Below are 27,666 nucleotides of genomic sequence, written 5' to 3' on the forward strand. Positions count from 1 at the left end.
TGGTCCCTAGAGTTGTGCTGATCAGATTCCAAACTGTATTTAAGTCCACAATAAGCCCAGCCATATGGCTATTCCTAAACTTCTAGCCTTTTTGCTGAGATTTCTGTCTTCCTTAATTCTCCAAGGTTGCTTACAATAACCCCTCATTACTTCTGATGGCCTGAGTGAATCTGTCCTTTGCAACCATAAGACTCTATTAGGCCATAAAGAGAAATTAATTTTTTTAAGTTTATTTATTTATTTATTTTGAGAGAGAGAGAGAGAGAGAGAGAGAGAACATGAGCAGGGGAGCAGAGAGAGAAGGGAGAGAGGATATTAAGCAGGTTCTGCCCTGTCAGCATAGAACCTGACTTGGGGCTTGATCTCATGACCATGAGATCATGACCTAAGCTGAAATCAAGAGTCAGATACTTAACTGACTGAGCCACCCAGCAGCCCAGAAATGAAGTTCTTTTTAAAAAACATTTTATTTATTTATTTTGAGAGAGAGAGAGAGAGAGAGAGAGAGAGAGAGAGACCGAGCAGGGGAGAGCAGAAAGAGAGGGAAAGAGAGAGAATCCCAAGCAGGCTCCACACTGCCAACACAGAGACCAAAACAGGGCTCATACTCACAAACTGAGATCATGACCTGAACTGAAATCAAGAGTCGGACATTCAATCAACTAAGCCACCCAGGCACCCCCAGAAATGAAGTTCTAATACATGCATGCTACAACATGGTTGAATCTTGAAGACACTATCCTGAATAAAATAATTCAGACACAAAATAAATATTGTATCATTCCACTTACATGAGGTATCTAGAATAGTCAAAATCAAAGAGAAAGAATGTAGTATAGGAGCTACCAAGGGCTGGGGTCTGGGCAAATTGGAGAGTTATTACTTAATGGTTAGAAAATTTCTATTTGGAATGATGAAAAAGTTTTAGAAATAGTGGCCAGTATCTAGTGGTGATGCTAATACAACATTATGAATGTACTTAACACCACTGAAATGTACATTTTAAAATCACTGAAATAGTAAAATTCAGGGTGCCTGGATGGCTCAGTTGGTTAAGTGTCCAACTTCAGCTCAGATCATGATCTCATGGCTCATGATTTCGAGTCCTGCATCAGCTGTGTGCTGACAGCTCAGAGCCTGGAGCCTGCTTCAGATTTTGTTTCCCTCTCTCTCTGCCCCTCCCCCACTCGTGCTCTGTCTCTCAAAAACAGATAAACATAAAAAAATTTTTTTCTTAAATGGGGCACCTGGGTGGCTCAGTTGGTTAAGTGTCTGACTTCGGCTCAGGTCATGATCTCACTGTTCATGAGTTCGAGCCCCACATCAGGCTCTATGCTGACAGCTCAGAGCCTGAAGCCTGCTTTGGATTCTGTGTCTCCCTCTCTCTCTCTCTGTCCTTTTCCCACTCATACTGTCTCTCTCTGCCTCTCAAAAAATGAATGCTAAAAAAATTTTTTTAATAAAAAAATTTAAAAAAGAAATAGTAAAATCCATGTTACGTATATTTTACCATACACACAAAAAGACTCCATTAGGGGCGCCTGGGTGGCTCAGTCGGTTAAGCGGCCGACTTCGGCTCGGGTCATGATCTCACGGTCCGTGAGTTCGAGCCCCGCGTCGGGCTCTGTGCTGACAGCTCAGAGCCTGGAGCCTGTTTCAGATTCTGTGTCTCCCTCTCTCTGACCCTCCCCCGTTCATGCTCTGTCTCTCTCTGTCTCAAAAATAAATAAACGTTAAAAAAAATTAAATTACAAAGACTCCATTAGGGATGCAGTATGATGGAAAAACCACCAGCTTGGAGTCAAAGAAACTGGGTTCAAGACTCAGCTCTGCCATTTTCTACCTGTGTCACTTGAGGCAAGTTACCCAACTTCTCAGTATATTCATTTGAAAAGCAGAGATAATAAAACCCTAAGTTTGTTGTGAGGAACAATGAAGAAAAATATATTAAATAATTACATAAACAACTTCTGAAAATGGTCTAGTGACTCTTGCTATGCGTATTTGGAAGAGAAAACAACAGGTCTCTGTATTCTCATCTTAGGAAATTGTGAGGCTTCTCCTTTGTGTGCTCAGGGCACACTGGTGTGAACAATGTGAAGCTCCCCACATCTGCTTTCAGAGTGCAGACTTCACCGAATGGCCTTCTTCTCCACATCATTCTGCCCTTCCCTCCCTAGCCCCTTTTGGGTCTCCAATGCTCTGCTGTTCTCTCTTCCTCTAGTCCCTGTGGAGACCAGCCCTTAGGAGGGATTATTTTTCTCATTCAGACTGATGTCCCTTTGTTCCCCTTCCCAGAGTATATCTGTATTTAGGCTGTATCTCTTTGCAGGGAGGGAAAAGCTTGATACACTTAAGTTTGCTGAGTTGAACTGAAGGATTTTTTTAGGCATCAGCAGACATGTAGGTACAGGTAATGCTGGAGGAAAGAAAGCCCTCTAAGACTTTTGTATCTCTCACAACCAGGATGTTAATAATCCTGAAATATTTGCTGACTGGGATCCTTTCTCTGGGCATCAGCAAAAGGGAAGGGGGTGGATGAAATGGTTTTCTCAAATTCGATTCCATTCTGACATCCTACAAAATCTAGTAAGTAGGCACGCACACCAGACAGGATAGAAGCTGTCCAAGGTCCTGAAGTATAACTAAGCAGGCAAGTCTCCCTGTTTCTCTTAATTGTGTAGCCCTGTCAACTCTGGCTCAGCTTACACTCCGGTTCAGCAGGGGAGGGGTAGAGAGAGAGGGAGACACAGAATCCAAAGCAGGCTCCAGGCTCTGAGCTGTCAGCGCAGAACCCGATGCAACCCAACAAGGGGCTCAAACCCATGACCTGCGAGATCATGACCTGAGCCAAAGTTGAACCCTCAACTGAATGAGTCACTCAGGCACTCCCAGCCTACACTCAGATTTAGAAGAGGTAGATGAACAGATAATTTTGGAAAGGGGAAAGATTGAGAGAGAGAGAGAGAGAGAGGGAGAGAGAGAGAATTACCCAAGTACACAGAACCTTCTGGATAGGCTTAAGCACAGAGAGATTGCTAAGTCCAAAACACAGATTTGTTTTCCAGAAACTTGTTTTGATTTTATTTTTATTTTTCTAAATATTTATTTATTTTTGAAAGAGAGAGAGTGCACAAGTGGGAGAAGGACAGAGAGAGAGAGGGAGACAGATTATATGAAGCAGCTTCCATGCTGACAGCAGAAAGCCCAATGTGGGGCTCAAACTCACAAACCACGAGATCATGACCTGAGCCAAAGTTGGATGCTTAACCGACTGAACCACCCAGGGGCCCCTGATTTTATTTTTAAATAATAATGGTTACTCAGATACTCCAAATGCCTTAAGCAAAAATATGGAACAAGTGCAAGAAAAAAAAAAAAACTGTGTGTCAAACAATGCAATGCAAAACCATGTAAACACAAATTTGTAAGCAGAACTATAACCACATAGATTGATGTGTCATCACCAATTGAGCCATACCAATGGATGTATAGTTCTTTATTTTTATCTTCTATGTAGATAAAAATAGTTTAATTTTTATGAACAGAAGACAAATGGGAGTATGACTTAGCCTGATGTCAGGTTATTTCATGTGTCTTTGCTAAAAACATCTCCCCCTCTCCAGAAAGTCTGGGGCATGATCCTCCTTATCTGTTTTAATTATGTGCTCATGCAAGCATTTTTTTTGTGGAGGCTAAAGATACTTAGCTGAAAAAATAACTAGTCTAAAACCAGACACAGAGAGGGATTGGGCTTCCCTCTGAGTTCTTAGCACATATGGTCTGCAGTCAAATACATACTGCCTTATGGTAGTCCCTAGATTAGGACCTCACATTAGCCATAACTCTCCAACTAAGTGCAAGCTCCTTAGGAGTAGTGACCATGTCTCATGTCTTCTCCTGCACGGACACAAACAGCACCAAACATGCAGCTGGACACACAGTAGGCGTTCAATAAATGTTGGTTGACGGCTTAAGGCAAAGCAGAGATGGAAGCTGGATTTCATTCAGGTGATGTATTTTATTTCTCTTTCTTTTTACAAAACTGGGGGGGGGGGCACCTGGGTGGCTCCGTCGTTGAGTGTCCGACTTCAGCTCAGGTCATGGTCTCACGGTTCATGAGTTTGAGGCCTGCGTCAGGCTCTGTGCTGACAGCTCAGAGCCTGGAGTCTGCTTCGGATTCTGTGTGTGTGTCTCTCTCTCTGCTCCTCCCCTGCTCACACGGTTTCTCTCTCAAAAATAAATAAAACATTTTATTTATTTATTTTTTATTTTTTTTTAACATTTATTTATTTTTGAGACAGAGAGAGGCAGAGCATGAATGGGGGAGGGTCAGAGAGAGGGAGACACAGAATCTGAAACAGGCTCCAGGCTCTGAGCAGTCAGCACAGAGCCTGACGCGGGGCTCGAACTCACATACCGCGAGATCGTGACCTGAGCCGAAGTCGGCCGCTTAACCGACTGAGTCACCCAGGCGCCCCAAAAATTTTTTAAAAAGTTTTAAAAAGTGTGTTAAAAAAGGGTGTTTTTAATGGTTTTTTAAAATTTATTCTTGAGAGACAGAGAGAGAGAGAGACAGAGCATGAGTGAGGGAGGGGCGGAGTGACAGAGTGACAGAGAATCCGAAGCAGGCTCCAGGCTCTGAGCTGTCAGCACAGAGCCCAAAGCGGGGCTCAAACTCACAAGCCATGAGATCATGACCTGAGCCGAAGTCGGACACCCAACCGACTGAGCCACCAGGTGCCCCAAAACTTAGGGTGTTTTTAATAGGGAAAAACTAAAAACAATATAAAAGTCCAACAAGAAACTGATTAAATAAATTATGGCACATCCATGCACTACACTGAATTGTAAATAGAAGTAAATAGATCTACATAGCTGCTATGGGAAAATAGCCACAATGAATGTCATAAAAAAAAAAAAGCTGCAGAACAGTATACAAAATGTATATGATTGTATATTTATAAAAAATTTAATCTGAGAATAGTGACACTTTTTATCACTTCTATATTCATTGTTGTAATTCTAGCAGCCGGCATACAGTCAAGATTCAGTAAATATTTGTTAAATGATTAGGATAACACCAAGGATTCAGAGTAGCACTTACAGTACTCCCAACAAGAGTATGAATTCTGACCTTTTTCTGTTACTCCAGAACAAGCAGGATTTTCCTATTGTTAGGCATAAAGGAAGGAGGATAAGATTTTAAATTAGATGAAGTTGGGAAAGCATTAGATAGAAGGTCATTGTTTCAATCCTAGATTTGGGTGACACTTTCTTTTTTGCTTATTTTGTCTACCTATCCATGTATATATTAACCAATTTTCCTAACTTTTTATTTTGAAATTTTTCAAACTTAGTGAAAAGTTGCAAGACTAATACAATAAATATCTGTATTCACCAACTATTAACTCTTTGCCACATTTGTTTTATCTCCCATTTGTGTGTGTGTGTGTGTGTGTGTGTGTGTGTGTGTGTTTGCTAAACCATTTGAGAGTAAGTTATATAAATCATGACACTGCAACCCAAAATACTTCAGCATGTATCTCCAAAGAACATTTGCCTATTTATATATATATTTTTTCCAAAGAACTATTTCTTACTTTGAAATAGTTTAAGACTCACAAGAAGTTGCAAAAATAGTACAGAAAGTTCCCAGGTACCATTTACCCAGCTTGCTCTCCATGATAACATCTTACATAACCATAGTACATTATCAAAACCAGGAAAATGACATTGACACAGCAAATTAATTCAACTACAGATCCTATTTGGATTTTACTAGGTTTCTTAGTTTCTCTCTCATTCTATGATTTTTTCACATGTATAGATTTGAGTAACAGAACTGTTCCATCAACACACACACACAAAAAAACCCTTCATATTAACATTTTTTAGTCACATCCTCCCCAAACCCAAACCCATCAACCACTAATTTGTTCTCCATCACTATAATTTTGTCACTTTGAGAATGTTACACAAATGGAGTCACATATTATGTAACATTTTAGATCCACATAATACCCTTGTGATTCATCCAAGTTGTTGAGAACTATTCATCAATAGTTGATTCTTTTTATTTTTAAAATTGATTCTTAAATTTTTTTTTAATATTTACTCATTTTTGAGAGAGAGAGAGAGAGCATGAGCAGGGGATGAGGAGAGAGAGAACAGAGGATGCGAAGCAGGCTCAGTGCTGACAGCACGGAGCCTGATGCAGGACTCGAACTCACAAACCATAAACCATGAGATCATGACCTGAGCTGAAGTCAGATGCTTAAATGACTGAGCCAGTTAGGTGCCCCAATAGTTGATTCCTTTCAATACTGACTAGTATCATATTGGACGGTTTGTTTATCTACTCACCCGTTAAAGGACATTTGGGTTGTTTTCTGTTTTTGTCTATTACCAAGAAAGCTGCTATGACCATTCATGTACAGATTTTTTTTTGTAGATTTTCATTTTTCTAGGCTAAATACTTAAGAGTGAGATTGCTGGGTCATATGGCAAATGTATGTTTAACTTTATAAGAAATTGCCAAAGTGTTTTCCAGAATGGGTGTACCATTTTACAATCCTACCAGTAACAGATAAGAGATCCAGCTACTTTAAATCCTTGCAAGCAGTTGGTATTGTCAGTATTATGTTTCAGCCACTCTAGTAGGTAGACAGTATATATCATTAGGGTTTTAATTTGCATTTTTCTAATGGCTAGTGATGTTGAACATATTTTCATATGCTTATTTGCCATCTGTATATTCCTTTGGTAAAATATCTGTTCAAATCTTTTGCCTATTTTCTAACTGGAATGTTTGTTTTCTTACTGTTGTGTTTAGAGTTCTGTATATATTATGGATACAAATCCTTTGTGGGATGTATGATTTGCACACATTTTCTCCCAGTCTATGGTTTGTCTTTTCTTCTCCTCCTTCTCCTTCCCCTCCCCCTCCTCCTCCTTCTTCTTCTTGTCTTTTCAACTTCTTAACAGGTCTTTTGCAGACAATTTTTTTTTAATTTTGATGAAGTCAAATTTATTTATTTCTTTTATGGGTTGCACCCTTGGTGTCATGCCAAAGACTCTTCCCAAGTGGTTGTACAGGAAAGAATTTTCAACCATTTTTTTTCACCTCACATGTGTTTAGTACTGTGATAGATGCTGAGAGAGATTCATAAATACAGAAGGGCTTCCAGTTAAGTTTAGACAAGCACACAAATAATTAACAGCAGAAGATGGTAGGTAATTATAAGTCATGTGAATATTGTAAAGGCTATGGGGAGGAGGAGGAGAGTTTATGGGAGGGAAGGATCACTTTACATTCAAAATACCAGGGGAGGTGGCATTTGAGCCTTAAGGATATCAACAGTTGAAGCAGGGCCAGAGGAGGAAATACCAGGAAGAGAGAGGTACACAAGTGAAGGAACAGGGGTAAGACAGAAAAGTCAACATTACGGGTGCCTGGGTGGCTCAGTTGGTTAAGTGTCTGACTCTTGATTTCAGCTCAGGTTGTGATCTCACGGTTCGTGAGTTCAAGCCCTGCATCAGGCTCTACATTGACAGTGTAGAGCCTGCTTGAGATTCCTTCTCTCCCTCTCTCTCTGCCCCTCACCTGCTCTCTCTCCAAATAAATAAATAAACAAAAAAGAAAGAAAGAAAAGTCAACATTAACAAGTGGGCTGGGGTGGAGAGGCTAGAGGCCACTTTTAGATATACAGTACTTGAAAACCAGCAAGCATTCATGAGGGGATGTCCAACAGGCAGTTGGAGATGTGAGTTTAAATTTGGAAATTGGACGAGTGCCTGGGTGGCTCAGTTGGTTAAGCCTCTGACTTCTACTCAGGTCATGATCTCACGGTTCATGGGTTCAAGCCCCTCATCGAACTCTGTTGACAGCTCAGAGCCTGGAGCCTGCTTCAGATTCTGTGTCTCCCTCTCTCTCTGCCCTTCCCCTGCTTGCACACACTCTCTCTCTCTCTCTCTCAAAAATAAATAAACATTAAAAAAATAAAATTTTTAAAAAGTTGGAAATTGTAAATAAGAATTTGATAACCATCAGCATAGGTCAGGCCTTTTGTTATATGCCCCACAGCAACTTGTACTCTTCCTTCAGAGCACTTGTCACAATTATAACTAATAACTGTGTAATTAGTTGTTTAATCTCTATCTCTCTTGCTAGATTTCCAGTCCCATGGAATAGAGTCCACATCTGCCCTATTCCTAGCACCTAGTCTAGTGCCTTGCACTCAGAAATATTTGCTGAATGAATAAAGAAGTTGATACTTCTAACAGCCATGATTTATTGAGCATGCACGTGGCAGTCATCGTATACCCACTTTGTGTATATAATCTCATTTAAACCTTGCAGAAGTCTCATGAGAGGCAGGTCAAGGCTTCTCAGAACCTCTTCTCTGGGGTAAGGCCCGAGAATCTGAATTTAAGTTCCCAGGGACTTCTAATGAGCAGTCAGGTTTGGAGACTACTCAGATAGTCTATATTCAGGTAGTCTTTATCTATATGACAGATAAAGAGGGGTGGCTGGGTGGCTCAGTCGGTTAAGCATCCGACTTTGGCTCAGGTCATGATCTCACGGTTCGTGAGTTTGAGCCCTAGATTGGACTGTCTGCTGTCTGCACGTAGCCTGGTTTGGATCCTGTCTCCCTCTCCTCTCCCTCTACCCCTCCCCCACTTGTGTGCACTCTCTCTCTCTCTCTCTCTCTCTCAAAAATAAACATTAAACAAATTTTACAGATAAAGAAACTAAGTTCAGCAAATGACAGTGATTTATTCAAAGTCCGATGGCTAGAAAGAGCCATGATGCAAAGCTAGATCCCTTAGGGAGAGATTCTACCACAAGCCTCCCTTCCTCTACTAAAAAAGAGTTTATGAGGGAAAAGCAGAAAAGCAAAAACTGGGTCTTTGAAACCAAGGAGGGTAGTGAGCACTGCCAAATGCCACAGAGAGGCCACAGAGGATGTGGCATGAGGGAAAACCTGGGGATGACTAACCAATGTATCCACAGTGCCTGAGTCTGACATTATAGGAAGATGAAGACACAACCTCTACCTAGGGCAGGGCACTCCCTCAAGAAACCTGGCCAGCTGGAAGGAATTGTGGTTTGAGGCTCAGCCAAGAACACTTCTTGGTAATAGAGCTTTGTGCTAAAAATATTAAAGCCAAACATCTGGGCCTGTAGGGTGGTATGCCAAGAAAGGGGAGGTACTAGTCCCATGGGAGAATCTCAGTTTGGAATCTTAAGATAAGCTGTTCAGAAATTACAAAACGCAGTCCACTCTATATTTTCCAGGCCACTACCCCTTTGTTGGATTATTAAGGCCTTTTGCCTTACTTCTGCATTGTGTGTGTTTTACCTTGGGAGTACTGTTTCCTTTGGAGGATGGAAAGAGAAAGAAAAATAAAATTCCAACCAGGACATTGCTGATTTTTAGTTATTCAGTCCCGAATAACATGGTTGAAATGAGATTGGAACTAGAACCCAGAAAGAAGTAAGATCTAATTATCTGTCGCATTTCTACTCAGTGACACTCATGCTGGCCCCCGGTACCACAATCAAGATTGGCTATTTTCTTTTTGCCAAGGAGCAGCCTAAAGGTCTGTGACAGGAAATGACAGTTTCCTGCAATCCCATTACTAGCCCCAATTCATATCCTGTTGATGGTAGATGCAAAGCAATGTCCCCTATTTGAAAGAGGACAATAATGACAAGAACCCCTTATACGCATACAGCTTACCAAGCACCTTCACATACATCAACTCAATCTTTCACAACCTTGGGGAGGTAGGTGTTGTTATCCCTACAGGCTTGGTAAGTGGCAGAAGCCACAATTCAAATCCATCACCTCGGATTCTTTGAATTACAACCCAGTCTGCTACTTTGTTACTGGTCAAAACTCTTCAGTAGCCCACTTAGCCTTATGCTGGCAGCAGGGAAATTAATGAGACTTCAAGAGCCTCATTGCTCTAAGAAGGAGAATTAGGTAGTGAGGAAAGAATGTATGTTTGCTTGCTAGTGACCTTGTGCAGAGTGCTGCAGCTGAGCCCGAAAATGGGGGTAAAAGCTACCCTGAAGAGTGGCCAGAAAGGAAGTAACCTATGCAAAAGTCCTGGCACAATGGTTAACAGAGAGTAATCACTCAGTTGTGTTAGCTAGCATTCTTCCATCCTTCCCCTCATCAGGCATTTCTGAACCCAATGAACACAGAATTCAGTGCAGGTCTCAGTCTGCGATGAGGAACCAGGGAGACAGGCTGTGGCAGAGCCTGACCATTTTCCATGACATCAAGCATAAAGCCAAGAAATATGTTTCAAAGTCCCAATGGACTCCCCTTCTCCCTTCCTTTAGTGGTCTGTCTCAGGTGATATTTCCACCCACAAAGTTAAAACTTATCCTAGAACTACATTCTTGAGATTCCAAACCAAGAAAGGCCTGCAGTCTGGAATTCTGGGGTTTACTAAAAAGTTCTTCTTACTTCCTCTCCTAAGCCATAACCACATCCTGAGACATACAATAAGCTAGAAGGTGAGTGCATACTACAGATCCTACACTGACTCCTCCCAGCCTTCATCTCTCCAGGTCCCATTCCTTGACTACCCCTCCTCCCATCCCACACCCTGTGCGATAAAGGAGGCCAGCCATGTGGCCAGCACCCTTCCCCAGTCCTGGAGTTTAATGCTTGCAGAGACCTCTTTTGTCCAAGGAGAGATCCACACAGGAAAGGTCGCGGCTAAACCAGATGAGGATTTACATAGCCTGAAATCTCTAGCACCTACAGGGCTGGATAAGTAAAGTAAATGAATTAAGAAGTTGGGTGTTATTCAATGGAGAGTGGTGGGGACTGTGCTGAATCCATCTCCATCCAGAGATCCGGAGTGGGGATGGGCATACAGGATTCCCCCTAAAAACAAACAAACAAACAAACAAACAAACAAACAAACCCAATTCCGGGTGTAGGCAAGGAGGACAGGGTCAAGGGAAGCGACAGAGCTGTGTGGTCTGCGGGTGGAAAACCCGTTCATTTATACAAATGTCAGGGGCATTTCAGTTTTGCCCATTGCAGCCATCCCAGCTCTTTGACCTCCACTTCTTTCCGCTTCTATCCGCTTCTCGGGCCCATGTTCTTTATCTATCCGCCCCCCCCCCCCTCCCCGCCCTTCTCCGGGGTTGTCACAGGCATTCCGCCCAGCCACCTGCCCTGGGCGCTTCCGCGAGAGCTGCAGAGGAACGGCTGATGAGATGCTCTCTGACGTAGACCCACTCTACCCCTTGGGAACCCCGAGCTGGCTGAGGGAAGGGACAAAGCCTGAGGGAAGGGACAAAGTCCCCACTCTTAACTGGAAAAACAGTGCCTCACCCTCAGGAGCTCCTGGGTAGGGATGGGCTGGCGTCCGGGACACCTCCCAGAAAACCCTAACTCCGGGTGGGTTAAAGGGGGCAAGGAGAACAGGGTCAAGGGAAACGACAGAGCCGGGTGGTGTCCGGATGGGAAACCCCAGTCGTTTAGGCACCCCTCCGCTCAAGTCACTTCCAAACCACACAATTCTTGGGGAGGGGCGCTGCGGACAGGGAGCGGCTCCTACGCAAATCGCTTTGTCTCCGCGCCCTGGGTCCGCCTCGCGCGCAGCTGCAGTTGTCACTGCGCTTCCCCGCCCCCGCTCCTGAAGGCCCCCCTTCCTTCTCTCCGCCAGACCCGGAGCAGGAGCTCCGCCCACAACGCACCGCCCCAGCCCCGGCGCCTTAAAACCCGGTGCACACCGCCCAGCCGCGCCCCGTCTGGCGCACCTCTTCTCTCCTCTGGACCTTCAGCCGCAGCCGCTCTCCCGGCCCTGGTCCCAGCACCATGAGCTTCGGCTCGGAGCACTACCTGTGCGCCTCCTCCTACCGCAAGGTGTTTGGAGATGGCTCTCGCCTATCCTCGCGCCTCTCCAGCGCCGGTGGCGCGGGTAGCTTCCGCTCGCAGTCGCTGTCCCGCTGCAATGTCGCCTCCTCGGCCGCCTGCTCCTCGGCCTCGTCGCTCGGCCTGGGCCTAGCCTACCGCCGGGCCCCGGCATCCGACGGGCTGGACCTGAGTCAGGCGGCGGCGCGCACCAATGAGTACAAGATTATCCGCACCAACGAGAAGGAGCAGCTGCAGGGCCTCAACGACCGCTTCGCTGTGTTCATCGAGAAGGTGCACCAGCTGGAGACGCAGAACCGCGCGCTCGAGGCCGAACTGGCCGCGCTGCGACAGCGCCACGCCGAGCCGTCGCGCGTCGGCGAGCTCTTCCAGCGCGAGCTGCGCGACCTGCGCGCGCAGCTGGAGGAGGCGAGCTCGGCGCGCGCGCAGGCCCTGCTGGAGCGCGACGGGCTGGCCGAGGAGGTGCAGCGGCTTCGGGCGCGCTGCGAGGAGGAGAGCCGAGGGCGCGAAGGCGCGGAGCGCGCCCTGAAGGCGCAGCAGCGCGACGTGGACGGCGCCACGCTGGCCCGCCTGGACCTGGAGAAGAAGGTGGAGTCGCTGCTGGACGAGCTGGCCTTCGTGCGCCAGGTGCACGACGAGGAGGTGGCCGAGCTGCTGGCCACGCTGCAGGCGTCGTCGCAGGCCGCGGCCGAGGTGGACGTGGCTGTGGCCAAACCAGACCTGAGTTCGGCGCTGAGGGAGATCCGCGCCCAGTATGAGTCCCTGGCTGCCAAGAACCTCCAGTCAGCCGAGGAGTGGTACAAGTCCAAGTTTGCCAACCTGAACGAGCAGGCAGCGCGCAGCACCGAGGCCATCCGGGCAAGCCGTGAGGAGATTCACGAGTACCGGCGCCAGCTGCAGGCCCGCACCATCGAGATTGAAGGGCTGCGTGGGGCCAATGAGTCCCTGGAGAGGCAGATCCTGGAGCTGGAGGAGCGGCACAGTGCAGAGGTGGCTAGCTACCAGGTAAGAGCTGGAACGCTGCAAAGGGAGGGGGCGCCCTGTCCTCTCCCCCACCTACCTGCGCTTTCCCACACAACTGGAGCTCTAGGAACCGAGAGGAGGGGAGGGAAGGGAAGAGGAAGAGCTCCAACTGGAGGCAAACAAAGAGCCCTGGAGTCTATACCATTAATTCTAGAGTCCTGGCCACCCTCTGTCCCTGCCCGTCACGTCCCTGTCAGAGACCTTTTAGAAAAATCCCTTAAGTTTAAGTTTTTCAGAGTCCAAAAATCTAATTCATGCCTCCCTGTCCGCAAGTGGACATAAACACCCTGGCGATCTGAAGAACAGTCCCCCACCAAAAGTAGGAGTGAACCCAATGCAGGTGGGTTACAGCCTCTCATGGTTGACAGTGCTGTCTCAGCTGTCTGACTTGTTTGGTTGACTTTGAAAGGCTTTCTTTCTGTGCGCCCCGGGATTGATATTTATGGATTATGGTCTGCCCTAGAGAGAATGCTGGACTGAACTGGGAAGGGTTCTATCCCATTTTCTTGACTTTTGCCTTCAAAAGAGTCTAGAGATTGGGAGCCAAGGAGCTGGATGATTGGGCTAGTCACAACTGCTCTGCTCTGCCCCCTGTTCCCCTTCCCCCCACCGCACACAGGCGCACACACACGCGCACACACACAGTTTCCTTGTGGACCTACGGATATTTCTGCTAAAGAAAGCTTTAAACCGCTTAGCAAATGGGAATGGTCAGGGGCGCTGTCCTCGGTGCTGATCTAGAGTTCTTTCCATCTCAGAAATGATGTCTCTCTCGTCTCATGTCCCAGTTATGACTCTCTAGGCAATTAAGTGCTTTGGGCTTTTTTTTTTTTTTTTTTTTCCTATCTGCAACACCATCACATCAGTCCTAGCTACCTGCAATCAAAGGTCACCTCGTGGACAGCATCAATTTTCACTGTCATGGATGGCTTAGCACTTAACAAAAAACGCTTAATGTGCTCAGCAGCAGTGAGGTCTCACTTGAAAATTCACATCTCCTTAATAATTTTCCAACCTAAATGCATGTGGTAAATCACAGAGATGGATGGTCCTATCTTTGTTATAGGCCGCTTATTTTTTCCATCTTTGCGTGTCCTCTAAGCTCCTGTGAAGGTATTGACTGGATCTTTCTTCCTTTTTGTCTCCAAACAAAGGCGACTGCATCTTCGGTTCTACTATATAGGACATTCTGGGCTTATAACCACAGAGGGTACAGAGGCAAGGGAAATAAAGGAATCTAAATAGTGTGATTCAATTTCAAGGTACAATAAAAGCTCCATTGGGTAGAATGGTAATAATTCAGAAATTTTCAATAATTCATTCTAGCAAAGATTGAAGCTTACATTTGATGAAATTAACAGGGTTTGGGAACATTAATAAAATAGAACCAAGAAAGGAGTGAAATCTTGAAAGTACTATGTTAGCCTACAGCTAAAGAATTATTATCGGTGTGCAAGTATATGTTTGTTGTTCATTATAAACTACCCCCGTTACTTAAGGAAGAAAGCTTGCTTGGACCATTTGTTTTGGTTCATTTGGAATTATAGCACAATTCAAGTAAATACTTCTGTTCTGCTTCAAAAGCTGTAACTTGAATGTTTCAGTATATGGCCTAGCCCCTGCATGGCCTGAATTAATTACATTTAGTTAATTGAGACTTCATGTGTTCTAGAAGCGTCAAAAGATGAGGTAGGTGGTCTTCTGAAGGGCTAGCCCAGTATTTCTACAAAAAGAATAACTTATCTACAACTGCAACTGTCATCTAAATTGGGCTTTGCCATGCCCTCTGTTTGTTTGGTATAGCCCTACATTCTAAGCGGTAGTGACAGTACTGTCTGACTTGTTTTGTTTGCTTTAAAAGGCTTTCAGTGTTAGACAATAGTAGGGTCATCCAGATACAGTCTACAGGAAACAAGCAAACTAACAAAACAACAGAAACTGCGGCATCTGCAGCTCTGCAGTGCTGCCCCCATCAGCTTGAGCCATCAAAGCCTCAGTGGACCTGCTGGTGGAGTGGAAGAGGAGATGAGACAACGGAAAGCTATTTCCTACCCCTTGGGACTTCAGGCTGAAGTCCTGTGAGGGGCTCACATCCTCACCTGCTGATCCTGAAGGCCTGAAGTCACAGGGGTGTCCTCTGGCTGTTTTCTCAACAATTCTGGCAGAGCTAAGATGAAAAGCCTCCTTCTCCACAATGAGATTCAGCCATTGTTTTCTTGCCCTCTCACCCCTCCCTACTCCCTTTTCACTGCAGTAATGGGAGGCGGTTCTCTTTCTTCTGCTTCAAAGATGAGTGATAGACCCATTTTCCCTTGCAAGATTGCCACCCTCTTAAGAGGCAGAGGAAGGCCCCATTAAAGTCACATTTTCCATGCCTGGAATGCTGACAGCCTATTCAAGGAGGAAAAGCTTATTACACTTTTGAAAGGGTAAAGAATGATTCAAGGTGACATGGTAAGTACACAATGACATATGAGAGTCCAAATCAGGTGACAGGAGAAATTATGAAGAGCTAGGACCGTTGTCTTCAAAATCCAAATGTAGCCACCCTCCAGCTGAACCCTTTTCCATCTCTGACCCAGGGTGAAGCTGGTTCCTGCACAGCTGCTTCATCACCATTAGAGGCCCTGTTCTGCCAAAGACATCTAAGGATATTTTTTCAGGATACCGGTGGCCTTGGCCCTGTATTATGGTCTTGGAAAGCCAAAGCTTTCCTTGAAAGACCTTGCTGAACAATCAAGCTCACCATTAGTTAATGCTCCCCAGGGAGATGAGCCAAGTCTGCCCTCTTCTCTCCAGTATGAGATTGGAATATAACCTAATGAAATAGCAAGAAGGGGCTGGCCCCTTAGAGATTGGGGTAACAGTGGCTGATAGATAAGTCTATGGCTCAATAGATTTATCTCTGAAATTAGAATTCAAAAGAAACTACATTTGGTCCTTTTTTTTTTTTTTAGTTCTTCCATGTGTTTTTGGTTTGGTTTGGTTTTTGCCCCTCTCTGCCTTACTGTATTGTTGTCACCAGGGCCACCTTGATTGCTCCCTCACAGAAATAAATTTAAACTAGTAGTTCCTAAACCCATTGATCCACCAAGGTCACTTGGGGGCTTAACAAAAAGATTCTGAGGCCTACCCCTACTCCCAACTGGATTCAGTTGTTCACAGGTGGGGTCCAGGAAAATATGCAATTTCAGTAAAAGCGCTGCATTCTGTTGTTCCTCAGACTGATTTGGAGGTGTGCTGACCTAAACCGCATTTCACAATATACACTAGCTCATAATATGCAAGATTTTAAAGTATGGTGGGGTGGGGGGTGGGGGGAGAAAGCAAAGACAGGAAGGAGAATAAGGCATATGGGTGGTCCACATATAAAAATCCCCTCTCCCCACCCAGTAATTCTTAATGAACTCTTTTATTCAAACTGTGCTATGTTCACTACTGCTCACCTTGCTGAGGGCTGCTAAAAGTGATGAAACCCATAGCACTGTTTGTGGTTCCTTTTCTCCCGTGCAGATGCTTGTGTGGCCATTTCTTTCTCTTACTCCTGATCTGCATCCTTCCAGGCCTTGGGAAGATGCTCAGCACTTGTCTTAGCTATTACTCCAGGAGAGACCCCAGCTGGAACTGGGAGTGCCTCTCTGCCATTCCCTCAGGCTAAGCCAGCAGCAGCTGCGTGGTTGGGGGAGGGGGCAGACTGCAGCGCTCTGCTCAGTTTTCCAGCTGGAGGCCATCTTTGGCAGGGCTTTTGAAGGGCAATGCAAGACAGCCTGGTGTGGGGGAAGAGAGCACAAACAAAGGGACTAGACATTGAAGAGCAATGGTCAGCAGTCAGCCCGATTCCTTCTGAAAGGAGCCAAGTTGTGCTTTTTGTCTACTCTGATCCATAAAATAAATGTATGAAATGTATAACATAAAAATTCAAGGAAATCTCCTCTATCTAGAACTCAACTCCCAACAACCTCTTATTCAGCAAACACAGCTCTGAAGCAAACAAACAAAAACAGGACCACATTGGGGCACCTGTGTGGCTCAGTCAGTTGAGCATCTGACTCTTGGGGTTTTGGCTCGGGTCATGATCTCACGGTTCGAGGGTTTGAGGCCTGCGTTGGGCTCCGCGCTGACAGTGTGGAGCCTGCTTGGGATTCTCTCTCTTTCCCTCTCTCTCTGCCCCTCTCCCCCTCTCTCCCACTCTCTCAAAATAAATAAATAAACTTAGAAAAAGAAAAAAGAAAAGAAAAAGGACCTTACTAACCCCCTGATGAGACAAAACATCTAACCTCAAATCACATATTGGTAAGCTGATCCCCTCTGGTGCCCCTCACTTACTCATTCTTACTTTACATGGTTCTAAAGCACTTTGTCATTTGAATTTCAAGCCTGCTGCAAGATAGAGAAGAGGGACCAATGGAGTCAGTCATCATCAAGGACAAGTAGCATTAGTTTCACTTTCAGAGCAAAGAAAACCAATAAGTAACAAGCACTAATGCAAACACTGGTCTTTGGGGCCATTTAGGATAAAAATAACCTGATATACCTCAGCTGACCTAGAAGATAAAAGACATCATAGAACTATAGAAAAATAATTGATCATTATCACAACCCATGGTTGCTAAGAAAGGTTGCATTATGTTTATGTCCTAATTAAGAATGGTACAAGTGGGGTGCTTGGCTGGCTTGGTTGGTAGAGAGTGGAGCTCTTTTAATTTATTTATGTATTCATTCATTCATTCATTCATTTATTCATTTATTTATTTTTGGGAGAGTGCAAGACGGGGACAGAAGATCCCAAGCGGGTCCATGCTGAAAGGCAAACTGGCAAGATCATCACCTGAGCTCAACTGACTGAGCCACCCAGGTACCCCAGAGTGTGCAGCTCTTGATCTTGGGGTTGTGAGTTTGAGCCCTGCATTGGAGGTAGAGATTACTTTAAAAAATAAAATCTTTAGGGGTTCCCCGGGTGGCTTAGTCGGTTGAGTATCTGACTTCGGCTCAGGTCATGATCTCGCGGTTCGTGGGTTCCAGCCTCAAGTTGGGCTCTGTGCTGACAGCTGAGAGCCTGCACCTGCTTCAGATTCTGTGTCTCCCTTTCTTTCTTCCCCTCCCCCACTCATGCTCTGTCTCTCCCTGTCTCTCAAAAATGAATAAACGTTAAAAAAGAAATTTAAAAAATAAATAAAATAAAAACTTTTAAAAAATGGTAGAAGCCACTTTAGAAAGGTCTTTGTTCAAAATTTTTTTTTTTTTTAAATCTGGTGCTTTAAGGAATATGCCTTCAACTATCTAATATTAAAGTTTTATTATATATTGCTTTCCTTAGTGATCCAAGGGGTTGTAGGGAGGACACATGATTAATCTGTCCATTTGATTAAAAAGGGTATAGAGTCACATGGTATGATATTAACAGTAATAAAAATCATTAGCAATTACTGAGCAATTTCTATGTGACAAGTGCTGTTCTAATGCCTGTTATCTAATTTAACAGATAATAGACTCATATAGTAACGTGAGGTCCCTTAAGCTGGAATCCTAACTTGAGGATCTCAGTATATCTCAGGAAAGAATAAACATTATAATTTTCCATATGTAGAAATGAAAGTTTTGAAGAAACTAAAATATAGAAAACTGACTGAGGTATGTTGGGTATTTGTGGCAGGGCAAGAAATACAACCCAAATATCCTGATGAAATCCTCCACTTTTCCTCAAATTTCATTTCTCCTGCTACTTCGCGTGATGAAAAGCCTCCTCCCCTTTCCCCTTTTCCCCTTTACCATGGTAGTGTTGCCTCTCTTACCCCCAATGCTTCACTAGCAGACTTGTTTGTAGATTAGTTTAAACTCTGGTAACAGCCATCAAGTAAAATTTTTGGTAAAAACCATTTTAAGCCCTTATGATATCTTAACACACTTTGGAATATTCCCATCGCTGTCCGTGTAATATGTATTTTCCCTACTGCTTGTCATTCCCTGCTCTGTACCCCTCAGTTAATTGAGTCTCTCTTTCGCGGTATTCCTGTCAATATTTATAGAACAGGTAGGTGGTATGAGTTTTCATTCTTTCTGCAGTCTCCTGATTTGGAAGTCTGCACCCCCTGATGTTATCAGCACTGCCTTCACCACCACTTTATCCTTCCCACACGGGAAGTTATGAGGGCCCCTCACCACTTACTTCTTGAGACTTCTGATGTTTATTTGCATCACTCATTCACAAAAGTTACTCTAAATTGCTGTGTTCTTTACGTTGACAAAGCTGCAACTGAATTATATGGGTTATTAGCTCACATCTTTTCAGGTCATAGGAAAAGTGCTTGTGTAGCACCGTTCATTCATTTAACAGTTATTCATTGAGCGTCTCAGTGTGCATTGTGCTAGGATCTGGGCTGCCGGGGGTGAACTAAACAGAAACAGCCCCTGTTTCCATGTAAATTACATTTGATTTGAGTGATCTGCCTTCTAGGGGACATTTAGCAATGTCTAGAGACATTGTTGGTTATCCCCACTGGGAGGGAGGGGGTGTGCTACTAGTGGAGGTCAGGGATGCTGCCAAACACCCTACAATGCACAGGACAACCTCCCACAGCAAAGAATTATCCAGCCCAAAGTGTCAATAGTTCCCAGGTTGAAAAACCATGAGATAAAGGAAGGTGACAGAAAATAAATGAACAAGAAAATTTCAGATAATGATAAGAGCCAAGAGCAGAGTGGCCACTTTCAAGTATGTGCTTTCTTGTAACTTGTCCTCTCACTGGAGTTGCCTTTTTCTCATTTGCACAAAGCCCCTGCCCAGGCTAGCTACTGGCCTGGCTTGAGGTAAAATACCGTGCTAGATCAGTGTGGAAAGGGTACCTCCATTAGACACAAAGGAAGACCTATCTGAGCAGAGGGCGTTTGAACTGAAGCTTCGATGACACAGAGTTGGCCACGGAAGACCCACTACAGAGCATTCCAAATAGAGGAAATAGCTAGCCTACAGGGCCTGGGACAGCAATGAACTTAGTAAGTTCATTGGTAAGTTTAAGGAGCAAAAAAGGCCAAGGTAGCTGAAACACTTTGAGCAAGGGGAATAGTATAGACCATGCCGAGGAGTTTGGACTTTATTCTAAAGCTCTTAGAAGGTTTCAAGAAAGTAAGCAACAAAATCTGCTGTGTTTTGAAAAGATCCTCTGGGGGCACCTGGGTGGCTCAGTCGGTTAAGCATCCAACTTTGTTTGGCTCATGTCATGATCTCATGGTTTGTGAGTTCAAGCCCCGTGTCGGGTTCTGCACTGACAGTGTGGAGCCTGCTTGGGATTTTCTCTGTCCCCCCTCTCTCTGCCCCTCCCCCACTCACTCTTGCTCACTCTTCAAAATAAACAAAGGAAAAAACTTAAATAAAAATAAATAAATTGTTGGGGCGCCTGGGTGGCTCAGTCGGGTTAAGTATCTGACTTTGGCTCAGGTCATTATCTCCCGTCGTGAGTTTGAGCCCTGAGTCGAGCTCTGTGCTGACAGCTCAGAGCCTGGAGATTGCTTCAGATTCTGGGTCTCCCTCTCTCAATCCCCTCCCCCACTTGTGCTCTGTCTGTCTCTCTCAAAAGTGAATAAATGTTAAAAAAAATTTTTTTGGAATAAATAAATCATTAAAAAAAAAATCCTCTGGCTGCTCAAGAATCAAAACTTTAAAGCTAGTTTTCTTCCGTGCCTGGGTTTGCACCTGAGAGAATTTGGAGCAAAGCTATTACATGAACCTAGTTAGTTTTGTTTTAAATATATAATTTAAATCTGTCATTTGTATTAAAACAATTCTATGGAGTCTTTCTGCTTCCTCCTTATGTATTGTGTAAAATGCTTTCAGTAAGATGATTGAGTAGCAGACTTCCAGGAAACCATCAAAATGAATGGAGGCAGAGAAGACTTGCCATCCTCTGTGCTTTTCACAGTTGGAATTTTCTGAGTCTAAGCTTCTAACCTGAGGCTTTGGGTTTTGGAAAAGACATGCAACGATGGAGTTATTCAGCAGCAATACAACAAACAAAGGAGGGATGATAAGTAAGTTAGAGAGAGGGGGGCACCTGGGTGGCTCAGTTGGTTAAGTGTTCGACTTCAGCTAGGGTCATGATCTCATGGCTTGTGAGTTTGAGCCCTGCATCAGGCTCTCCGCTGTCAGCACAGAGCCTGCTTCGGATCCTCTGTCCCCCTCTCTCTTTGCCCTTCCCCCACTAGCATTCTTTCTCTCTCTCAAAAATAAATAAACATTTAAAAAAGAGAAAATATCTCTCCGATGTTCAATCAAGAACCATATGCCCTGCAGTAGAAGTGCCCAGCCCTGACCATGCACCCAAATCATCCAACCTTTATGAAAAAATGCAGTTCCTGGAACCCCACCCCAGAACAAATGAGTCAGAATCTGGGCCGGGGGACAGGCCTAGATTTTTAATGTGGAGTCAGGATTGAGAATCCTTGCTTTGTGTAAATCTTACTGAATTTCAGCTGGCTCAAATATGTTGGATATATCACTTTTCAGGATAGCATCGGGCAGCTGGAGAATGATCTGAGGAACACCAAGAGTGAGATGGCTCGCCACCTTCGGGAATACCAGGACTTGCTCAATGTCAAAATGGCTCTTGATATTGAGATTGCCGCTTACAGGTATTTCAGAGGGGATGCTCACCCAACCAGGCCCAGTCATCTGGGGCAACACTACCCCAATAAGTGGATAAAGTGGTTTCAGTCTCTCTGATTTCTGATGGGTGAGGGGGGATGAGGAAAGAAAGACATCACTGGCCCTGTGCAGGTGAGCTGACCCCTCTGTCCTTCAACTTGTTTATATCTCAGCTCCACCTTACTAGTCCTGGAGTAGTCTACCTACCTCTGCTAGGATTTAAGGAAATAACGTGAGTATCCAGAGGTTGACATAAAATCCACCAGACTGTGGGACACCTGGGTGGCTCAGTCGGTTAAGCGTCCAACTTCGGCTCAGGTCATGATCTTGTGGTTTATGAGTTCAAGCCCCACGTTGGGATCCTTGCTGACAGCTCGGAGTCTGGAGCCTACTTAGGATTCTGTGTCTCCCTCTCTCTCTGCCCCTCCCCCGCTTGTGCTCTGTCTCTGTCTCTGTCTCTCTCTCTCTCTCAAAAATAAAATAAACATTAAAAAAAAGATTAAAAGAAAAAATCCACCAGACTCTAACTTTTAAAAATAGGGTTTATACGATATAGAACATCCTAATATGTGAGGTATCCCCCTGGATTTCTACTCAAACAACGTTTGAGTGAACCTTTAAAAAAAAGTAGTAACAGCAGCTACTATTTTTGGAATGACTACTATGTGCCAGGCACTATATTAGATACTATATTTAAATTATCTAGTCATATTATTTCCATTCTGCAGATGAGGAAACTTGAACCACAGACTGACGGTGTAATTTATTCTAAGTCATAGTGCTGGTAAATGAAAGAGTTCAGCTTCAACCCAGATCTGAGAGATTTTTTTTTTCTTTTACACTATGTATACTACTCCAAAACAAAACTCCAAGAGTATTTGATAGTGTCTTGAGTTTCTTTTTTTTTTAAGTTTATTTATTTATTTTGAGAGAGACAGAGTGCAAGTGTGGGAGGAGCAGAGAGAGAGAGAGAGGGAGAGAGAGAGAAAGAATCCCAAGCAGGCTCTGCATGGTCAGCGTGGAGCCCCACGTGGGGCTTGAACCCATGAAGCCATGAGATCATGACCGGAGCCAAAACCAAGAGTCAGATGCTTAACTGACTGAGCCACCCAGGTGCTCTTGAGTTTCTGATTTTAAAGAAAAGGTCATAAAAATTATTAGAGTTATGAGAAACAAAGTATTGGGGCCACACTTATGATGCTGGTTAGGCGAGGCTGAGAAAAAGTCTGGTATCTGAAACAGTTTCATTTACTGGTTTTTGTGTTGTTGGTCCCATTCCCTTTGTACGTTGAAAAAAGTACAAATCTCAAGTTCAGGCTGAATTAGGCGGTTCTTTCCTCCTTTGTGGACTTCGCACCTCCTTATCCCTATTGCATTTAAGGTTTTAAATAGTAACATTACTTCTCCCCAGAGCTTTGTAGACTCTTAAATGCCAAAAGTGGGTGTGATGAGGCCAAGGAGAATTGTACAAAAATTCCTTTTTGAACATATTTGTGAATAGGATAGGTTTCCCTTTGACAGTGCCTTAAACACAGCTGGTGCTGAAGATGTGAGAGTGTGCATGTGTGCGTGTACCTGGATAACTCCAAGTTAAACTTGGATAAACTCCAAGTCTTTGAGCCTTGGCATTCAATATTTATTGGTCTCAATCTCATGAAGAAACTGAAGAGTCTTATGGAATCTTTCTAAAATGAATAGCAGCTGGGGGGTTAAGTTCTTCTCAAAAAAAGTTGCAAGTTGACTTCCTAAGAATGTTTCTCTGTTGGATTTACAGGAAACTGCTGGAAGGCGAAGAGACACGTTTTAGCACCAGTGGATTAAGCATTTCAGGGCTGAATCCACCTCCCAATCCGGGTTATCTGCTCCCACCTAGAATCCTCAGTTCTACAACCTCCAAAGTCTCATCCACTGGGCTGTCTCTTAAGAAAGAGGAGGAGGAGGAGGAAGAGGTTTCTAAGGTGGCCTCTAAGAAAACCTCCCAGATAGGAGAAAGTTTTGAAGAAATACTGGAGGAGACGGTCATATCTACTAAGAAAACCGAGAAATCGAATATAGAAGAAAGTACCACTTCAAGCCAAAAAATTTAATTCTGTTGCTTTAATAAGGTTAATGCTTAAGAGGGGATAATATGCATTTGACTTGTTAAAGAGCCTATTCCTGAACCAAAACACCTGTCGCCACTATAAAATGTCTTCAAGGCTTCAGTCTCCTATTTAGCATTGAATCCTTACTTTCTCTAATAAGAAAAGCACCCCTTAGGTTGGAGCAAGCTGCAGTCCTAGCACAACCACAGAGGAGTTATCTAAGAATTCCGCTTTCTCACCTAAAGCTCAGGCTTCACAGCATTAGATGATTCAGGTACAGAGGAAGTACAAATCAAGGTGCTAAATCTGTGATCATCGTCATTTGCTGTGAATTGAAATTAAAACCTGTATTTGCTCGCTATACCCAGACATTATCCCGCTATATAGTCTCACTCTAGGTACATAAAACATAAGATCACTGCCAAAGGTAAACCAATGGTCCACATCCAACACCATTCTGACAAAACTGCTTCACAAGTGATAGGTGTTTGTTTAACGGACACTTCCTCCCACCTCTCATAATTCCTTGTATCCTTTCTTCCATTCAGGAAAAAAAAAAAGAGGCTAGTGTAGTATTCTTCCCCCTTAAACACACTTAGGTTCTTCTCAAAAGAACTTACCCCCTTTAGCTCTCTCTGTTCAATGGGTAAAATTAGATGCATGTTGACCATTTCTGTGATTCGTGGAATGACTTCTCCCTACCCATTTCATGTCCTTCCAATTCTGTAAGGAAAAAAGAAAAAAGAAAAAAAAAAAGCAGTGATAAGTTTTAAGGGTCACCCCAACAAATACAATAATGAAAGGAGTCCCTAGATTTTAGGCTTTCAGCTTATTCAAATCCATTTAATTAGGGGGGAAAAAAAGTACTTTATTCTGAATGTAGCTGTTCACTTTAACTTTAGAAACACACTAATAGTGTCCCAAGCTGTGATTAAGCTGACCTTAGATTTAGTAGTATAGGCTAGAAGAGGTGAGTATTTGTGTGGATGGGAAAAGCCAAGGTCTCATTGCTCTGTGTCAGTTCGTTTGTGGTGATCTAGAATTAGCTCTTTCGTACCCTGACCCTTAGAACCCACTTATCCCCTTTTCCACAGTCTAGGTCCTAACAAGGCCTTGCTTTGACTCTCCTATGCCTTTTAAGAGTGCTAAGTGTAATTATATTATCCCCAGAAACAATGCTACTGCCCAAAAGTAAAAGAAGTCACCTCTGGTCAATCAACACCACCGGCAAACATGAAAAAGAAATCTTTCTCTTGTCTTAATAAAAGAGTCCTGCCCAACAGTTTTCCCATTGCTGCATGGTTGGTGGGGTCTCCCTTCCCTACTGGAGAGGCAGCGACGCCCAGACTAGAGAAGGGGTACATATGCTCCTACTCACGTGCTAGGAAGTACATTCTGGAGAGTCAGCTTTTCATCTGCCCAACTGTGTAGCAGCCGCATTGCCCAGTCTTCCACGTACATGTGCCAAGTTTGACGTCAGGTTAATTCTCTGTCTGCATTCACTTCCACCAGACCTAAAGAGTTGCCAGGTCTCTGTCACACATCTCCATTCACAACAGGGCGTGATGCTTTTACTAAACTTTCTTATCCTAGGACCTGCTGCAATGGTTCAAGGAACCGGAAAGATGCTTTCTCTTCTTCCTTTCCCTCACTCCATCCCTGTCTTTACTCCTCAGACTTCCTGTAAAACATTAGTAAGATAAGAATTAAAAGTCACACGAATCCCACCAACATAACTTGTGTTCTGTGGTTTTTGCTATTTCAGTTGAGAGAAGCACTGTTTTGGTTCAATGAGACAACTGTACCCCCAAATAATTTGGAAATTATTTATGCTTTGTTCCTCGCATCTACATTTAGGGTTGTTTTTCCCCCTGCCCAAGCCTTGGGGCTATATAGTCTGCATGTGTTTCACACTGGCTGAAACACGTAATGTGCTAAATGGACAGTTTATGGCAGGGAGTGGAGGAATCAAATGATGCAAGACAATAGACTCTGTGCCTGGATATGCACAGAACGCATATGATAAAAGGTAGCTCAAAACAATAAGAATCTTTTCCTTTTTTGAAAATGAGGTTATACTTCTGCAGATATGTTTAGGTAGAACATAGGCAGCAGTAGAAGTTTCCTCCACTGTAATGATTGCTAACCTTTGATGGATTGCAGACTCCTTGGAGGAAGCTATGGACCCTTTTTCCAGAAAAATACACAAAACTTTGTCCATATCAAGGGGCTTGGGGTTCCTCGTTGGACTGTTTACTTCTGGTATCCAGAAGTCCATGGAGTTGAGATTCCCTAATGCCATGTCACATTCCAGGATGGAGACTGAAATGAGGGGATGTGGATGCCACCCCCACCGACAGTGGTGGTGAAGCTGGAGCTTGCTGAATCTTGAACAATCTTGTCCTTCTCAGTCCATCTGGCTGAGAGTACTTGCATGCCACGCAAGGATACATCGACGGAACCGCTTGGGAAAAGAGATGTTCACCCTGCACTAACAGTGAGAGCTTTATAGTAATCAAACATCTTTCAGGGCCTATTAGGGATGAAAATAATAGTCTCATCAACACATGGGTTTTCAATATAGATATTGGTTGCCACTTCTAAAGATTCTACGTATTTGGTTAATGGATCTGTCTCTGGAAAACCAACATCTTTTGATTACAGTTATGTAATCTCTAGCTCTAATTTACATCTATTTTCAGTGAGTTGCCACTGGTTGCCATGAGCTCAGTTATAAAGACATTAAAAGCCTGGAGTTGACAAATTAGTAAAGCAGGACCATTACAGTAACAAGGAAACAGTGTTCAGAATCATAAGGCAGGGGGGAGGAGAAGAGGAACCAACTTCTAGAACAGGACAACAAAGAGAGTCTGTGAGACTGTGGGGAAGCCTGCCCACAAAGCGCATTAGCGATAACCAATATGACTTTCAGATTCATTAGACAATGAGATCCCCTGCCTCCTGAGACTAATAACAGCTTTAATTTATTCAGTACCTACTTACTATGTGTCTGACACTGTTCTAGGCAGCAAACAGAATTATCTCACTTAAACCTCACAACCACTCTTTAGATAGTATTTGTATACCCATTTTACAAATGAAGAAATAGAGCCTTGGAATGTCAAGGTTAAAACCCATGTCTATTGTCACAGAGTTAGGGAGCTGGGATTTGAGCCTTGATCTTCTGACCGCAGTGCTTGTCTTTCCGATATTGCTTCTCTACGGAAGAGCAAGTCCCCTCACTTGAGGGAGTGGGAATCCTTATTTCTATCACCTTTTTCACCCCTTCTTCACCAGGTTTTACTTCAGGTTTTTCTGCCCCAGAAACCATGGGCAACACCAAGTCCCACAGGCAAACTGCTTTCCAGACTTCCTGAACCTGTTAGCGTCCTGCATTGCAGTGAGGTCGTGGGAGCTCAAAACTGGGTTCTGAGCCCATCTAACTGAGTCACCTCCTACTAAAAGTGAAACAGAATTAGATGCAATTACCTAATTCTTAAAAAGGAGTTTTAAAACGTAATTTTGCAAAGGAACTCTGTAGCTCAGTATCAAAGGGCCTGGAAATGAAGGAATATTACAGCAGGGACAATTCCTCAAGAGGTAATAAATCAAGGATACTTAGAATTCATTTTACTGCACTAGCTAAAGAAGATGGCAAGATTTGAGCTGTTGTCTGGAAACTAGAGTCCAAGTTTTAGCTCCAGACACAACACAAATCACCTATAGTCCTGCAGATAAACTTCTAAAACTTGAGAACAAAAGCAGGGAGTCCAGAACCACCCTTGATGACTCTAAAGGCAAATATGAAATCGTTTTTGAAATGTATTAAGAAATTCATTGCGGGGGTGCCTGGGTGGCTCAGTCGGTTGGGTGTCCGACTTCCGCTCAGGTCATGATCTCGCAGTCCGTGAGTTCGAGCCCCGCGTCGGGCTCTGTGCTGACAGCTCAGAGCCTGGAGCCTGTTTCAGATTCTGTGTCTCCCTCTCTCTCTGCCCCTCCTCCATTCATGCTC

General features: G+C 44.0%; 2 protein-coding genes across 3 annotated transcripts in view; one reads left to right on the forward strand and one right to left on the reverse strand.

The window, feature by feature from the left end:
• The window catches only part of NT5C2 (5'-nucleotidase, cytosolic II), a 144,926-nt gene extending 133,020 nt beyond the window's left edge, over positions 1–11,906 (reverse strand). For both annotated transcript variants that reach the window (XM_053909892.1, XM_019459301.2), the window contains exon 1: positions 11,795–11,906. The gene's annotated coding sequence lies outside the window, so the exon portion shown is untranslated. The remainder of the gene's footprint in view (positions 1–11,794) is intronic.
• INA (internexin neuronal intermediate filament protein alpha) lies at positions 11,853–25,390 on the forward strand. Its single transcript, XM_019459305.2, has 3 exons — positions 11,853–12,914; positions 21,433–21,557; positions 23,345–25,390. Exons 1-3 carry the CDS (start codon positions 11,853–11,855, stop codon positions 23,655–23,657), a joined length of 1,500 nt encoding a protein of 499 aa, XP_019314850.1. The 3' UTR covers positions 23,658–25,390.
• Positions 25,391–27,666: the final 2,276 nt, after the last annotated feature.

Source organism: Panthera pardus, unplaced genomic scaffold, assembly GCF_024362965.1.
Source record: "Panthera pardus isolate Hobbes unplaced genomic scaffold, ASM2436296v1 HiC_scaffold_22, whole genome shotgun sequence".
Taxonomy (NCBI): domain Eukaryota; kingdom Metazoa; phylum Chordata; class Mammalia; order Carnivora; family Felidae; genus Panthera; species Panthera pardus.

Bases quoted from the DNA above. Each gene is read 5' to 3' on its own strand.
- INA (XM_019459305.2), top strand. From the start codon at position 11,853: ATGAGCTTCGGCTCGGAGCACTACCTGTGCGCCTCCTCCTACCGCAAG. The intron at 12,915-21,432 runs GTAAGAGCTGGA...ATCACTTTTCAG, and splicing joins CAGAGGTGGCTAGCTACCAG to GATAGCATCGGGCAGCTGGA. The intron at 21,558-23,344 runs GTATTTCAGAGG...TTGGATTTACAG, and splicing joins ATTGAGATTGCCGCTTACAG to GAAACTGCTGGAAGGCGAAG.